The sequence below is a fragment of the Papaver somniferum genome, chromosome 11, assembly GCF_003573695.1.
Source record: "Papaver somniferum cultivar HN1 chromosome 11, ASM357369v1, whole genome shotgun sequence".
NCBI classification, from domain to species: Eukaryota; Viridiplantae; Streptophyta; class Magnoliopsida; order Ranunculales; family Papaveraceae; genus Papaver; species Papaver somniferum.
Window position 1 is genome coordinate 83,423,842 of NC_039368.1, and position 17,171 is coordinate 83,441,012.

Consider the following 17,171-nt stretch of genomic DNA (forward strand, 5'->3'; position numbering starts at 1 on the left):
GGAATCGATATCTGATTTTGATATCCTATAGGATATTATCGGATATCGAATATCCGGTAGTGCTTAACATGTCGGATATCGGATTTCTAAATATCCGACGGATATTCTTCCATTGACAGGCCTAATTATTGTCAAACTCGGTGTCCCAAAGGATACATTGTTTGGTCCTTGGCTGCAAATCTCCCGTAATGTTTTGGAAAATTCCGGGTCAAGACTAGGGTCTTCAACTCGCCTTAGCCTTGTGGCAATTGTGCTTCAATGTGATTTACCAATTGTATGTGCTCCTGAAAATTATAAAAATGTTAGTAGACGTAGGACTGAAATAATCAATTTGTAAAAATAATAAGACTTTTTGGATCACTTAAATAATACTCCCTCTGTTCCTAAATAATAGGCTGGTTTCTATAAATAGATGTTTCAAAAAATAGGCTGGTTTCCTAATTGGGAAAGTCAAATGTTACTTTAGTTTTCTGGGACCACTTTTCTCTTAACTTCTTTTGATGACAAGTGTCATGTGGACCATTTCACTTTATTTCTTTGCTGACAAGTGTCATGGGGACCATTTCACTTCACTTATTTTATTGACAAGTGTCATGAGGACCACTTTCAATAATTAGTTCTTTTAATTTCCTTAATTTTCTTTAAAAACAAAACCAACATATTAATTAGAAACGGAAGGAGTACTAACTTAATTATAAAGATGTGTCTCATGTGATACATTAAATAAATGTGATTTTTTTTTTGAAAAACATAAAACCCATTATATATTTTTCTACATCAGTTGTGTCCATTAAATTTAAACCCGTTACTTTGCGCTTTGCTACATGAATTGTGTCCCTTCATTTTAAACTCATGAGTTGTATATATAATAAGTATTGATTGATTGATTCACTTTGTCCCCTAAATTTAATTTTAACTAAAAAAAAGAATAAAATAATTAATCAAGATAGCATGATTAGTGAATTAAAAATCAGTTAAAAAAACTAATGAATTACCTGGTTACCTTGTATTATTTTAAAGGAATAATAATTCCCTAATTCTTTTTATTTCTCTTTTTATTTTCTGATTTGAAAGAATAAAAGAAGACAAAAAAAAAAAAAAAACGTTGATTGTAAAGAGTAAATAGGAAACATGCTTCTTTATCTAGCTAGATTTTAGGAAACAAAATTATTTTGCTACCCCTTTCAATAGTTCAATATTACCAGAAATACCAACAAACTAATTTACAGGGGTGTATTCGATCACATGTTTTATGGATAAGTATGGATTCTTGTTTAACATGAATTATATGGATTTATAAGGTTTCACTATATATCCATGGATTAAAGTGGAATCTTTTAGATATTTGTACAGAATAAAAAAGTTCAAAAATTAGGTTGTCTATATGAAACGCGGTTAGCTAATAAAATGTCTAATTGGAATTTATTGTCACGGTTTTCCAATTGATTGTGTTTCTAGCATGCACATAGTTGAAAGAGGTAAAACAAGTTATTCAAGATCATGGATTTGCTATAAAAGTAAGTTTTGATGAAGATGAATACATGGGTACTTCTTTGATTGATATTTATTATAAAAACGGGAAAATTGAAAAAGAAAAATATGTTTTGATGATTTATCAGGGAAAAAATGATATGACTTGAACTATTATAATAGTATATAACTATGGGTACTGAAAAAGTGGTAAGACTGAAGTTTATTTGTAGATGTCTCACCAAATGAGGGAAACTGATATTATTCTCGATAGATAGGTTATCTCAAGTGTTATGTTCGTGATAGATATATGTTCTCTCAAGAATCCATGAAATTTTCTTCCGATAGTTAGAGATTTGGAGAGGTAAAAAAAAGATGTTTTTTTTTCCAAATCAGATCAAAAATTCACAAAAATCTTAGATCATGAAAGCATAAAATAAATTGAATACCAAATATTTTTTAGGAATCTTGAATTATCTAATTGTAGAATTAAATATTCATGATTTTGAATGCCTTAGATTTGTATAAATCTACATAGTTCTAGTTTGAATACCACAGACTTATACAGATTCTCAATCATCTATAAAAATATAGACTGAATACACCCCTAGAAAGGCTTTGACTTTTTCTAGGATCCACTCACACTTTTATTTTCACATTATTTCACACTTTGGATACTAATCGTTTTTGCAAAAACCAAATGGTAGTATATTTGAAGCTAATACTTTGGGGATATGCTCGTCATACAAATACCTACATACCCACAAAAAACGAGCACATTCTGAAATGTATAACTCCACCATTTACCACTTTAAAAATCAACCGTAAAAAATTGACGGATTTTCAACTGTTAAAATCAAGATTGATAGAAATAGATGTTTGGTATTTCAGAATGTGCTCATTTTTGTTGGTAGATACAAAAAATGAGATGGAGATCCATGTTGTCATGTTAGACGACTCTGATGACGAAGATTATCTTCGAGGAAAAAGAGGTCTTAGAAGAAGACTCGAAAGAAGATGTTGAAACGTTGGCCCTAGATGAAGAGGCTAAGATTGATGCACGTTGGAGTGATGGGATGCTCGGGACAAGCAACCACTAAATTACGAAGTGGAACATTATGCAGGTAAGACATCTCTGGTCTTTATGGGTCCTTCCTGTAAATTTCTTGGAGCTATGTCCTCCTCTTTCTTTGGTTATATTTTTCATGCCGGGATGTTGAAAGTTGTTCCTCAAGGTTTTGACTTCCATCGGGCCATGAAAATGGTGGTACTTGCACTAGACCGATGTCTGTCATTTCGTTTAATATTAACTTTACTTATAACCACTCTAATTCTTTTGGACATGTAGGGTCATAATTACTAGGTTATATCATCGCTTCTTATTAGGAGGCATATGAGAAGAATTTGTTGCTAGAGAATGAGCTAAGAGCCGAGTGACACGAGTTTGAAAGCTAAAGAAGCCAGTCACTGAGAAAGAAGGTGATTTTCTTTTTTCCTTCTCTTTCTTGTTTGTGTAGGTTCTCGTACATAAGGTCCTGGGTCGTAGTTTTTGGTAGTAGATACTATCAAACGTCTAGATAACTTAGAAGAGGGTACACCAAAGTCACACCATCATGGGAAACTATTTTGGGATAGATTCTATTCATCTTTATGTAATAACAATTGAGTAAAATAGATGTGCATGTTAAAAGCAAGTGTTACGTGATAAAATGTTAAAAACACCGTATCCCATTGAAATAGAGAGGGTCGGGAAGGGTGTTTTTTTCCACCATGAGATAACATATGTAATTAGGGCTGCACAAGACCCGCCCACGATACCCAAACCCACCCGTACCCGTTAAATCCGTGGGTTTTTAATCCATACCCGCCCGTTGTGGGTGCGGGGTTGGTTATGAAAAAAAAAACCGCTGTCTGTGGGTGCGAGGTTGGTTTAAGCTAATACCCGCCCATACCCGCCCAAAAAACCCGCAGATTATATACCATTAGATAAAACTAATCCTAGTCGTCCATTATGAAACCCTAATACTAGTAGATAGGATAACTGATAACCCTCATTCACTTTCTACACTCTTCTCTCTGTTCGACCTCTCCTCTTCTTCCTCCTCAGTTCTTCTTCTTCACCTACGAACGACAATTACCAGAAAACTTCACCAGAAATCGACAACAACAACTTCGAATCTTCACCAGAAATCGACAACAATCGAAAAATCAACAGATTCAACACTTAATCTTCATCTGTGAACTTCCTAGATATGAATATTTTGGGGGTTTTGGTTTTTTTTTTCTCACTTAATCAAGGAGAATAGAAGTTACTCTAAATACTTGAATATAAAGCGGGTTTAAACCCGTTTAAACCCATACCCGCCCAACCCGTAGCGGGCGGGTAACAAAACCCGCCCGCTGTTTATGGGTGCGGAGTTGGTTATGAAAAAAAAACCCGCAATCTGTGGGTGCGAGGTTGGTTTTAGCTTATACCCGCCCATGTGCAGCCCTATATGTAATAGACCGATAAGAAAGAGATTAAATATAAAATAAAAAAGACTTATTAAAAAAAAGAGATTATGGGGCAAGTGTTTAATATACAAAGGATTTTCACTGCACCAATTCATCCTAATTAGTGTGTGTTTAGTATACAAAGGATTTTCACCGCACCAATTCATCTTAATTAGTGTGTGAATGTGTTCAGAGTGAAATACCATCTCCCTACTCCTATATTGGGAGCAAATTTAATCATTTAGGGCAATTCTTATGAGACGAACAAAACTGAAAAACGGATGGACAAACAGGCAAATACGCACGCTTCCTTGTGAGCCGTGTGGTTCTTTATTGATCGCCTGCGGGTTCAGCTCAACCACGCATCTCTACCTAAGTGGTTGGCGTTGCTCTTCCAACCGGGCGACTTTTGTTTGGCAGCTCCACATAACCATTCAACGGCTATATCTAACACCTCCGTTTGAATTTTTTATTATAAATATTCATTTCTCATATCATATCTAAGAGGTTATTTATGAGAAGTTCAACTACTATTTTTTTTTTTTTTTTTTTGAAGCATGCATTATTTTAAGCTCAACTACTCCTGCGCATAGCCTTCTTGATTTTTCAATAAAATTTTCTTCCTATCAACAGAAAAAAGAAAAAAAAGGTATGTAACGGTAACGAATATCTATTTTGTTTCTAATTTCGGTCAATAACCGTTATATTCGTGTATTACTACCTCAGAAGAAAAATGAATAATTCGAGTTCAGAGACAAAAAATAGTGGGAAGAGAGTGTAGAAGAGATAAGATAATATAATCAAAACACTCTCATCATTCAATTCTCTACCATTAAAAATAAAACCCTTTAAAAAACACAACACCTCCCCCAGCAATGTCAGTCTTCACATCTGTGATCCCTAATTGTTGTATCTATCATCAACAATCTCCATTCAAATTTAGGGTTTCTTCAATACTTCAATTTCAAGAACAACAACCTAAAATACAACTCACATCCTCTAGATCAATCCATTTCAAATCTCAACTCAATCAGAAGTATCTTGTTAGGAATGCCTTATTGTATTCAGGTAATAATCTCTACTTTTCATCATTATTGAATCCAAATTGGGATTGATTTGAGTAATCTAAGTGTTATTTTGAATTGTTTAGGGGGGCATTTTAGAGAAATCCGATTTTCACCAGTTTTGTGTTCTAAGAAGACTCAACAAGAAGAAGATCTCTTTGCTTCAGGTAAATTTTTTTTTTTGTTTATTACTGTTTATTGATAGTTTTAGTAGGTGTAACTTGCCAGCTAACATAATTTGTGATGACTTATATATTTGTTTTTTGGTAATGACTAATGATGTGATAAAGATGTTGATAAAAATAAGAATTTGACTTCTAATTTTCGTATTTTTAATTTGATTACAAATCTCAATTAGGATTCTAGAGGTGGTATGAATGTCTATATAGAGAAGTACCATATCTTACATTGGTGGATACGAATTTAGGAGAATTGTGAAAACAAATCCTTATGAATTTAGTGAATGTTGTGGGTAATTCAACATTCTAATTACAATTACTTATTATCTGTGTCAGAGACATGCAAGAAAACATTTCAGATTCTGCAGATTCTCTATAGTCTGTTTGAATATAATGTCATGGTGAAATGGATCTGCAGAAGAAACAAAAATGACCACTTCTCTATCATCTGATCGCGTCGATACTGCTAACAATGAATCTTACATTTCCCTTCCTGGTGGCGTTGAATATGAGAACATTGAGGAGACCAAGCATGGGCGAGCGGCTTCTATCAGAACTGTAGCTTTCTGGGTCAGTGGTCAACCTTGTAACTTATTGCCACCAACAACTCATTTAGCTTTTTCATTATTCGAATTCTCAAGTTTAAATAGTGTAATCTTTTTTCTTTTGCAGGTATGCACTGCAATTGTATTTGGAGTTGGTTTGGGTTTTAAAGAAGGAGCTGGGAAGGCATCTGAGTTTTTTGCAGGGTATGTAAATGACTTGGATCTGTGTGAATACATTTTGCTCATGTTACATGTTAGTCTGATTTGAACAAAATCTTTGATGATATCAGCATGACTGTTATCCATCTTCTTGTAATTGTAGTGATATAATATAATTAGACGAGGACAAGAAAGGTTAGTGTAAATGTTCATGTAAAGTTCCATAATTTCATGTTTGGTAGAATTGTGGGGACTCTCACCTTCTCCAAATCATTTTTTTGATCCTTTACTCACTTGCGTTCCTTGCTGTCTGCTTATCACTCTATCATATACGCTGAGAGTAGAGACAGCAATAACAAAACTGGAAACCCTTTGTTTGGACTTGAATGACTACTCTTCTTCAACCCTCAAGATTGTAATTAATGTGCCGGTGCATGGTTTTTCAGGTATCTGTTGGAGCAAAGTTTGTCGGTGGACAACCTATTCGTTTTTGTATTGATTTTCAAATACTTTAAAGTACCAACTGAGTATCAGGTGCTGTATTGATACGTAGGTTACTTTTAGCATTCACAGAATTCTCAAGTCTGACATTCTGCGACTTGTACTTGCTTGGTTGTTAGTTCCAAAATGTATTGATAGATGTCCTAGTAGATTTTGCTTCTTGCTGATATAGCAATGTTTAAATTTGTGATGATAGATTTCTATATTGTTGAACTACAGAGTCGGGTGCTTTCATATGGTATTGCTGGTGCAGTTATATTTCGCTTGTCACTGATTCTTCTTGGAACAGCCACCCTCCAGGTAGCTAGTTTCCAAACTAAGATATAACACTCACTAGTACTCACATTTTTTTCGTTTATCAAAATTGATCTTTGCTTCTTTTGTTGTTGTGTATGAATTGTCTACTGACATACCACTTGTTTGGTGTTTTAGAAGTTCGAGGCTGTGAACTTACTTCTTGCTGGGATACTTCTATTTTCAGCATACAAGGTGCGGTTTGTCTGCTGGGAAAGCTGACTTAACACCTTAACTTCAAATCTGCCACATAATTGTTCTCTCTTGTCCTTTTCTGATTTATGTGTTGAACCGTCGTTATACTTATGCTGATGTAAAGCATCCGGACCAGTTGAAATTGATAATATGCATGGGGGCTTAACATTTTATCTTTCTTGTTTGTTTATTTCGTATAGCTATTTGCTGGAGGAGAGGATGACTCGGATCTGTCTGACAATTTTATTGTAAAGACGTGCCAAAAAGTTATCCCAGTCACATGTAAGTATACCCTTAGTTACTTCTCACGTAACCACGTCTGCATAGGCCTGGAACCGTTAGGCTATATTTTTTGTATGTTGGTGCTTATGGTCCAAAATCTTAAGTGTGCAATAGGATACTAATTATTCTCCCGTTTCATTTCTTGTCTTACAGCTAGTTATGATGGAAATAAATTCTTCACGTTTCAGAATGATGCATGGAAAGTAAGTCATGTTGTTGAGGTTATAGTTAGTTTCTTAGTCATGCATCCTGGTAATGGCGCTACTTAAACCCACATGTTCATAGTACGAAATGACATTATACTTGAACTGATATTGCTGATCTAATACATTAATTCATATAAATTACACATTTGGGTTTAAGTTGCATCATTTACTACTTTTCTTCTCGTAGTAATAAGTGTATACATGATTTCTCACCTGAAATTTTAACTAATCATTGTGGGCAGGCTACGCCGTTACTCCTCGTAGTTGCTGTTATTGAACTCAGCGATATTGCATTTGCTGTGAGTATTAATCCATTTTCACCCATATATAATACAGCATCTCTCTTTCATAATTTAATATATTGGTTCTTCATATCAACAAGTGAAGCTAAAGATGCCTTATTTTATTTTTTTCTATTTTTCTTCTTTTAAGGTTGACTCGATACCAGCAGTTTTTGGAGTTACAAGAGATCCTGTGATAGTTTTCTCTTCTAATTTATTTGCCATCTTGGGTAATTTCTACTCTTTCTGTGTCTTTCAATCTGTATTATAGTGTGATAGATAGTGTACATTCAGGTCCCTTGGCCCTTCTTAGGAAGTTTGTTTTTCTCTGCTAAACTTGAGCCAGAGATGGTTTTTGTAGTGTAAATTAAGCATTGACCCTCCGTTGTATTTAATTTTGGGTAACACAGAACACACAATTTATGTCTGATCATTTTGCTCATTCCATGTAGGTTTGAGGTCACTATACACACTTGTCTCTGAAAGTATGTCTGAGCTGGAGTATTTACAGGTAACATGGAGTTGCTGCAGCCTGCAACTGATTTTCATGGCAATTGGCTTGCAGTGTTAATGTTCACGATACCATACTTATCATGTGCATATGTGACAACTTTTCCTGGTTCACTGCTCGCGTTTGCAGTGCTTTGTAGACTTGGTTTGAAGTTATAATTTTGAGTTAAGCGGTATAGATAGGCTTGTTAGAGAGGCTTGACTAAATAATACACCATAAACAAGGGTGAATTAATTGGCCCAAGGGTTGGATTTTGTCGTTACAAATGGTCTGGAAGGGGTTACGAGGACTTGCAAAGAACTGGACCAGAATGTAACACCGACTTTTTTGCTTTTTGCTTTTCAGCCTGCCATTGCAACTGTTCTTGGCTTTATTGGGTGTAAGATGATTTCAGATTTCTTCGGTAGGTTCTCGTGTGGCCACAATTTACCTATTTTCTCTTACCTCTGGCTGTATTTTAGATCTTCCAGAAAAAGAGTATTTAACTGTCACGTTTTTTATGTAGGATTTCATGTTTCAACTGAGGTTTCTCTTGGTTTCGTGGCTACTTGCCTAAGTGCCGGGGTAGCGTTGAGTCTTATGAAAAGATCTGATTGAGGTTATAAAAGAAACAATACAGCAGGTGAATAATCTGTCTTCTCTATCTCAACATAAAACTCCTTTCTTCTGTTGCAATACATTTTATTGTCTAGCTGGGGCAGGTGTTAAGTGCTCATCCCACCATCCTTTTCCTTCTCCTTCTCCTCTTCCTCTTTTGATTTATCTATCATCTCTATGCAGGCAGATACTTAATTCGATTTTGATGGAAAACAAAGTGACCTTAGGGAAGTAGCATACAGTAGCCACCTATCCATCCTGAAAAGCAAAGCAACTTTTTGTGAGTGGCAGTTATGTCGCGAAGATACCAGGACTTTCTCAGCCGCAGAGTTCCAGTTAGCTGACTTGTAAAAACATTCTGATGGTCAAACCCAACTGCTCGTTGTGCAGATGACCACTTAGGATATTATATTTTTTTGAGTCACTGAAAACAACACATGTACTCTATTTTGCTCATATATAGGCAGTGTTAGTATGCACATATTAGATGCACTAGCATCTCATTCTTTAGTAGTGAAACCAAATGTAATCCGCACAGGGGTTCGTCGCTGAAGCTGTAGAGAAATGATGATGAAACCTAAACCCAAATGTCTATTATTCACGCCTCTTCCGAATTAAATGTAAATGAGGTTGTGCACTTTGCAGTTGCTTTTTCTTGTTTTGTTTACATTTGGAATTGCTCCATCCATTCATAGGTACCAGAACTTTCTCAGCTGCTGAGGAAGTCCTGGTATATTCGGCTCCATTCAAAGGCGCGACGTAAAAATGAAATTGACTGTAAACAACTGCAGAACAGAACTCTCCTTGCAGCCCCAAGCCACAGGCAGCTGCTCACAACAACAAATTTTTGCAGCTGATCCATCGGCAAGGAACACTGAATTATGCCAGTTTCCTTCACGTAAAAAGACCGAATCTGACTCATTATTTACGACTAAAAAATTATTAAATGAGGTAGAAAAGACTTTTTGAATCAAGTATGTGTCCTATAAGAGTAGTTCATATGTACTCAACAAAACAAAGATTTGTTCATTTTGATCCCACTATGGACCTAACAAACATGAAAATCAGACGAACCAACCAACAAATTGTTGGTTTGTTGAGTGAGATGGAAGAACAGGCGCGCGCACGATGGATGGCCGGGCGATCGTGGTACACTCGCTGGCGTGTGAACCAAAAACGCTGGCGTGTATCTCACAACCGCCCGTTATTTCATCACATGCCAGCGTCTCTGTTTAAAGCGCCGCGTTTTTCCCAAAACCGCTAACGGATAAATCTGAACTGCTGAAAAATCTTGTGATCCAACGGCTATAATTTTGAGTTCTATAAATATTCCTTATTTTAACTCTAAATTCACACATTCTGCACTCTCAAATCATCTACAAAAGCATAGCTCAGTGGTATCCCATCAACTCCAGTAAGGAGGAAGTCAGGGGTTCAATCTCCGCCACCGTAAAGGTTTGTAGTAGATTAGTTGTATAGTGAGTTGAGCGGTGTTGGGTCTGGCAGTGGGCCAGTCCAACTGGCTGGGTTCAGGTAGGGGCATGGGTTCGGCTTTCGCATATCAAAAAAAAATAAAAAATCTACAAAAATGCCTCCCAGAGTTTGTGGTGTTAGATTCAAAAAGAGGATTAGCTATTTGTAGAGCCTTTGTTTTTCATACACAAGATAATGTCGATGGGAATGTAGCCGAATCGACGTTTTGTTTTTGGGAGAAAGTTTATAGAATGTTCTTCGCTGAAACGAAGAACATTTATGGGCGTGATTCTCACGTATTGTCGTATCGTTTTAGTTTAATTAGTTGTAATGTATCGGAATTCGTCGTTGTCCTAGTGGAGAATCACAAAATAAACTCAACGGTGAAGCTGTACATAAAATGGAACCCAGAACACTAGCGATGTGGGCAGTATCTCAAGACGGACGTCCTTTCGACTTCCAAGCTTGTCTCAACATTCTTAGGGTGCTCAATAGATACGATCCCTACATCGCCCTAGGAATTCCACCGCCAGACAAGAATTGTTGCTAATGTAGTAGTTGTTTTAATCTAATGTATTTATTTTATTCTCATGTATGATGTGGTTGTTTAATCTAATGCAGTATGTTTTTATTTATGATATTGATGGTGCAATGTTTAATCCTAGAAAAAACTAAATTAGTTATGATATTGATGGTGCAAATATTAAGACATCCACATGGTTGGTTTAGATAATCATAATAACACAAAATAAACAACAAAGTAAATAACATAATACCATAGTGAACCGATTTGTCCTTCAACTTCAATCTGCCCACTCCACCAAAAAATACCTAGGACATTTCCAGAAATGCCTTCCATATGTGTCTTCTTCAGATAAGTGCAGAAACGCATAAAAGTCTTGCAACCGGGCTTTGAGCATCCACTGATTCTCTGTGGACAATGTTTGTATTGGTGATCTCCATATCCACAATGCTTGCAGTGTAATAACTTCTTCTTCAATTTGGATTTAAGTTTGAAGTTTTACAGAGTGTTGCAAACTTTTCCTCTTCTTCTTTAATCTTCATAGCATCATCTAGCATATGTGTTTCCTCTTGACAGTTGGGATCTTGACATTGTAAATACCTGAGCTTTTCCGGTTGGGATTCAATCACCATTATGATGCGTGAACAACTTTCACGCGGACACTTTGAATACATTCAAGGACATTGAATAAGACTGTGGTTATTCATGAAACATAATGGACAAACCTCTTTTACTTCGACACATAATATTTGCTTTGCTTTGACTTTAGAAAACATGATGGATGTTGTTGGCTTAAGAAAGAAATCTATTGGTTTGGTTGAGAATGAAACCTAGTGTTGTATTTATAACAAAAAAAAAGGCATTGGTAATTCAAACAGGCGGTTGTAGTAAAGTCGCGTGGTTTTACTACAAAACGCCAACTCCTATGGTAATTCAAACGGGCCGTTGTAGTAAATCCGTGCGGTTTTACTACAAATACCAACGGCTAAATTTCCAATGGCTCGGTTTTCTTTCTCGCGCTATAAATTCCATTCTTCCCATCTCCAAATTCACATCTTCTTCTTCTTTTTTCTTTCCAAAACTCTTAATCTCTCTCACCCTGTACAAATGTCTGTTAGAAATCGTGGTCCCAAGTCTACTGAAGAAGAGGATATAACTATATTCAAAGCATATTTTTTTCGTAGGGTAATCGTTAGTATGGGCTTTCAAGACGGTTCTTTTTGGGAGAACGTTTTTACAATGTTCGTCTCACTGACAGGGATCCCGGGAAACCGAGATGTTCGTCGATTGTATGCTCATTTTCAATCTATTAATCTTGCAGTCCAGCCATTTCTTGGTCTGGTAAGGGAAGAAAAGTTCATCGGTGTAACTGAAGATGAAGTGATCCAAACATCTCTTGATAATTGGGAGGAAGCTCATGGTAAACCTTTTCGTTATGAAGCGTGTTTCAAATTCTTAAAGATGGTACATCTCAAAGCACATCGTTACTACACTCGAATGCCTCTACCGGTCTTTACAATGGAAGAAGATGTTACTCTTGTTCGATGTTGGTCACATCGTATGATGAGACCAATGAACAATGACTATTTCTAGGAAAGAATATTGGGTCATTTTTTAGCATTGCGGAACGAAACCATAAGAAACAGTAAGATCCTAGAATTTATAATTGCATTCATCACTAAGGAAGTCAAACATTATACATAGGTTTTGTGGATTGTTGACTGTAGCAATTCTGGATTATCCAACGAAGAGCTTGTGTGTATCTTACCTTTGTCTTCACTGATCAACTGCATCATAAATGTCTTAACTTGTTGTTTATCTGTTTTAAAGAAAATCGATGTTCAGACCAAGTTTACTGAAGAAACCGGAAGAGAGTTTAAGCATTTTGAATGCTATGAACTTTACAAAGATAATGTCGCTGGATTTGATATAGTTTGATGTTATATGCAAGTTTAAATTGTAATAAATATCTCTTACTATGAAGTGGAAATCTATTTTAAAATCTAAATATTTTCATTCATTGATATTACTGCCAATTCTTTTACAAGATATAAACTTAGACAATAATAAAATAAAACAACTTCAATAAAAATCAAGTACAAGCTTTGGCCTCCTGTTTATCTTCACTAGTATAACACGCACGCGCGATGCACCTGCTATTCCATTCCAAAACTTGTAAAAAATGTTATTCAGTGAACATTTTTTAACTATATATATAAGAAAAATATGTTCTCTTACATAAGATTCAACATTCCAAAACTACTCCATATCATATTACATCCTAGTTGAATTGACAACAATATGGACGACGCTGTTATGGGCTTACACAAATGTAATAAAGATGTAAAAGTAAAAACATAGCCGGTTGCAGTCATGTTATCCCATTGGAAATCATTGTCCTCCGCAAAACCATGTTGTGAAGGCTTCTGAGAACCAATATTGAGTTTTAGCCTACCTAATGTTGAATATGAAATCAATTGAAAACCACCTGCCAGTATAAAATCCAATTACAATAAATCATTTCTTGTTCTAAAAATTTCTCGACCAACACGATTTAGAGTACTATACCTTTTGCATCTTTATCTGCTTCTTTGTCGGTAGAGTTCAACCAAACCAATCACAATATCAAATCTCTGCGACCAACTCAAAAAATGCCAGTTTCAGAGTTCTTTAACAATAGGAAAATTTAAATATTATGAAGGTGAAGTCTAATAAGAATCCAAGTGAGAGTTATGCCTTAGAGGCATCTAACTATAATGTTGAAATATATTTATTTATGTGGCAAAGATCAAAAATCATCAAACACGGATGCAAGCGCTAAATTCCGTGATACCAAACATAACAAGAAGGGATGTTGTAAAAGCACATAATTAAACAAAAAAAAAACTTGTAAAACCTGAGAGTACTTACCAAATGAAGTACCCAATAATTTTAAGATTTTTGTGTTTTTGAAGCAAGTGGACCAAAATGGAAAACCAAAAATACTGTAAAAAGTCAATAATGTCAATTCCTTATCAGTGTCGATTAGTGGTCAGTCAGTGTATTTACTACTAATATAGTAACTGTCTATGCACACATGTACATGAGAAATACACACACTTCACTTAAGACGCGGTATCCTTGATTAACCAATTCCCAAATGTTCTTCCTAATTATTGGAACCGCTAATAACATACAAAAATCTACTCATCATAGAACAAGTCCCAACTATATATATGACTCGGTTAATTATGTAAATAAACCGCTAACCTGACCTAACCTACGCGAGAGATCCAGAGTCAGAGAAGAAGGGAGAATGCGTAAAACTCTGAGTACCTGCAGTCTCCCTGAAAAATATGGTGTACATTTATAAGCCATATTTTCTTACTACTGAGCTTCTATAGATCATATTCAACTACCGATATGAATGAACGAATCTAGATAGTCGGTCCATTTGAAACGAAAAGAAGACATTGAATATAGACAAATTTAACTACATATGTTCATGTCACCTTTCTTCCTATGATGTGCGACATTTTTTTTAAGGTAGGTCACTTACACCTAACAATCTAAGGCTATGACTTAAAAGGAAACTATGTTCATGTCACCGGCCTATGATGTACGCCAAATTTACTTCGTGCTACTATATTCTATATACACTATTTTATGACGCCAATAGTATCAACCTAGCAAGTACGCAGCTCAGCATTCATAACTTGTCATATGTTGTTATGTATACAGATTGTAGGAATAAAAATTCAGTAAACTACATAATTGTGTTGTGTAATTCATTATGCAACCTAGTATCATCAACTTACTTAACTTTCCACAACTATCTAAGTTACGACTTATTCGTCGAAACGAAATGCATGAAAAATGTTAACACAACAGTGATTCCTTTGGCACAAAAGTAATCAAATTCTATATCAACGGTACTCGTATTGAACATGTTAATATCTTTATCAAATGCTTGTAATATGACATGCGGTTGTAGTGAAATCATTTCTATACGCAATAAACAAACATATGGTTCCTCCCCTGCAAATAAAAACTCAAGATGTGAGAAATTTTAAACAAATATTAACGATAATTCAAACTAAAAAGTGAACCAATTTTTTTTTTTATAAATTTACACCGTGAATTAGAATCGAGAATGACTTAACGAGAAAGTGAGCTAAAATTAAACAATGATCGTGTTATGCATTTACACAAATATCTATTGTTCATAAACTTAATGTTTATTTATGACAGATTTTGGAAAACCTGTTTTCATACTACCCACTCATATCAATCTTTTTTATGTAAACCATATTTCCACTGCTACTATATCTAATTTTCCCGTGATACTTCTATATACACCATTTTATGACGCTAATATATCAACCTATCAAGTACGCAGCTCAGCATTCATAACTTGTCATATGTTGTTATGTTTATAGATTGTAGGAATACAAATTCAGTAAACTACATAAACTTGTTGTGTAATTCATTATGCAACCTAGTATCATGACCTTAGTTAAATCTCCACAACTATCTAAGTTACGACTTATTCATCGAAACGAAATGCATGAAAAATATTAACACAACAATGATTCCTTAGGCACAAAAGTAATCAAATTCTATATCAACGGTACTCGTATTGAACATGTTAATAGCTTTATCAAATGATTTTAATATGACATACGGTTGTAGTCAAAGCATTTCTATAGACAATAAACAAACATATGGTTCCTCCCCTGCAAATAAAAACTCAAGATGTGAGAAATTTTAAACAAATATTAACGAATAATTCAAACTAAAAAGTGAACCAATTTTTTTTTATAAATTTACACCGTGAATTAGAATAGAGAATGACTTAATGAGAAAGTGAGCTAAAATTAAACAATGATCCTGTTAGGCATTTACACAAACAGCTATTGTTCACAAACTTAATGTTTATTTATGACAGATTTTGGAGAATCTGTTTTCATACTTCCCACTCATATCAATCTTTTTTTATGTAAACCATATTTGCATTCCTACTATATCTAGTTTTCCCGTGATACTTCTATATACACCATTTTATGACGCCAATATATCAACCTATCAAGTACGCAACTCAACATTCATAACTTGTCATATGATGTTATGTTTACAGATTGTAGGAATAAAAATTCAGTAAACTACATAAATTTGTTCTATAATTCATTATGCAACCTAGTATCATGACCTTACTCAACTCTCCACAACTATCTAAGTTACGACTTATTTATCCAAACGAAATGCATGAAAAATATTAACACAACAAGGATTCCTTAGGCACAAAAGTAATCAAATTCTATATCAATGGTACTCGTATTGAACATGTTAATATCTTTATCAAATGCTTTTAATATGACATGTGGTTGTAGTCAAAGCATTTCTTTACACAATAAACAAACATATGGTTCCTCCCCTGCAAATAAAAACTCAAGATGTGAGAAATTTTAAACAAATATTAACGAATAATTCAAACTAAAAACTGAACCAATTTTTTTTTTATAAATTTACACCGTGAATTAGAATCAAGAATGACTTAATGAGAAAGTGAGCTAAAATTAAACAATGATCCTGTTAGGCATTTACACAAACAACTACTGTTCACAAAATTAATTTTTATTTATGACAGATTTTGGAAAATCTGTTTTCATACTTCCACTCATATCAAACTTTTTTATGTAAACCATATTTCCACTGCTACTATATATATTTTTCCCGTGATAATTCCGAATGGTGAATAAGAATTCAGGGAAATTATAAAACAACACAACTGTGGAAGTCGAGAGAGCCGAAATATTGAAGTAAATTGTTACCAAACGTAATCACTAAGACAATTAGAGGAATCTACAATTTCATAAGCAAAGAGCTTTCGTAAGTAAGAAGAAGTCAAATTAACGTACCTATAACCTAAATTAGATTAGGTTTGATGTAATTTCCTATAAATTGTGGATTAGGTTCGAATCCGCATTTTTTGACCCCTTTTACGAAGGATGTCGAATTAGAAAGAGAGGCAAATAGTATAAAAATCGATAAAATGGTGATCAACGGGATTCGAAGCTAGCACCACTAAGTTACCATATTATAAATTCACCCTTAGCGTTCTTTTTTTTTTTAAAACAACTTTCAACAAACAAACCCTTAGCGTTCTTTAACTATTACCTCCCGTAGCTCGTCTTTTTTATCTTAAGAACTTTATTCTAGAGGTTATATTGGTAATAGGGAAAAAGCTTCACCAAAAATAAGGCTTCACCAAACAAATGCGTCTTTTCTTTATATTAGTATAAGATCTGACGTATCTTCCATTCAACGCGTTGTTGACAGTTTCGCCTTTGGTTTTGAACTTTTTGTTGTTAATTTTAAAAACTGGAGCTCTTCTTTGCCTTTTAGCGAAATATTTCTTG

At 34.7% G+C, this 17,171-nt stretch overlaps 1 protein-coding gene across 3 annotated transcripts; it reads left to right on the plus strand.

Moving 5' to 3' along the window:
• The first annotated feature begins 4,525 nt into the window (after positions 1-4,525).
• LOC113322994 (thylakoid membrane protein TERC, chloroplastic-like) lies at positions 4,526-9,420 on the plus strand. Of its 3 annotated transcripts, none has more exons than XM_026571211.1 (15): positions 4,526-5,031; positions 5,114-5,194; positions 5,543-5,776; positions 5,879-5,955; positions 6,357-6,444; positions 6,631-6,711; positions 6,844-6,900; positions 7,101-7,182; positions 7,336-7,385; positions 7,631-7,687; positions 7,821-7,899; positions 8,122-8,180; positions 8,526-8,583; positions 8,686-8,802; positions 8,961-9,420. In XM_026571211.1, exons 3-14 carry the CDS (start codon positions 5,636-5,638, stop codon positions 8,775-8,777), a joined length of 921 nt encoding a protein of 306 aa, XP_026426996.1. In that variant the 5' UTR covers positions 4,526-5,031; positions 5,114-5,194; positions 5,543-5,635; the 3' UTR covers positions 8,778-8,802; positions 8,961-9,420. The 3 variants fall into 3 exon arrangements, with proteins under 3 accessions (XP_026426996.1, XP_026426994.1, XP_026426995.1); XM_026571209.1 differs by having other exon boundaries at positions 5,625-5,776; XM_026571210.1 differs by having other exon boundaries at positions 5,625-5,776; positions 8,965-9,420.
• The last annotated feature ends 7,751 nt before the right edge of the window (positions 9,421-17,171 follow it).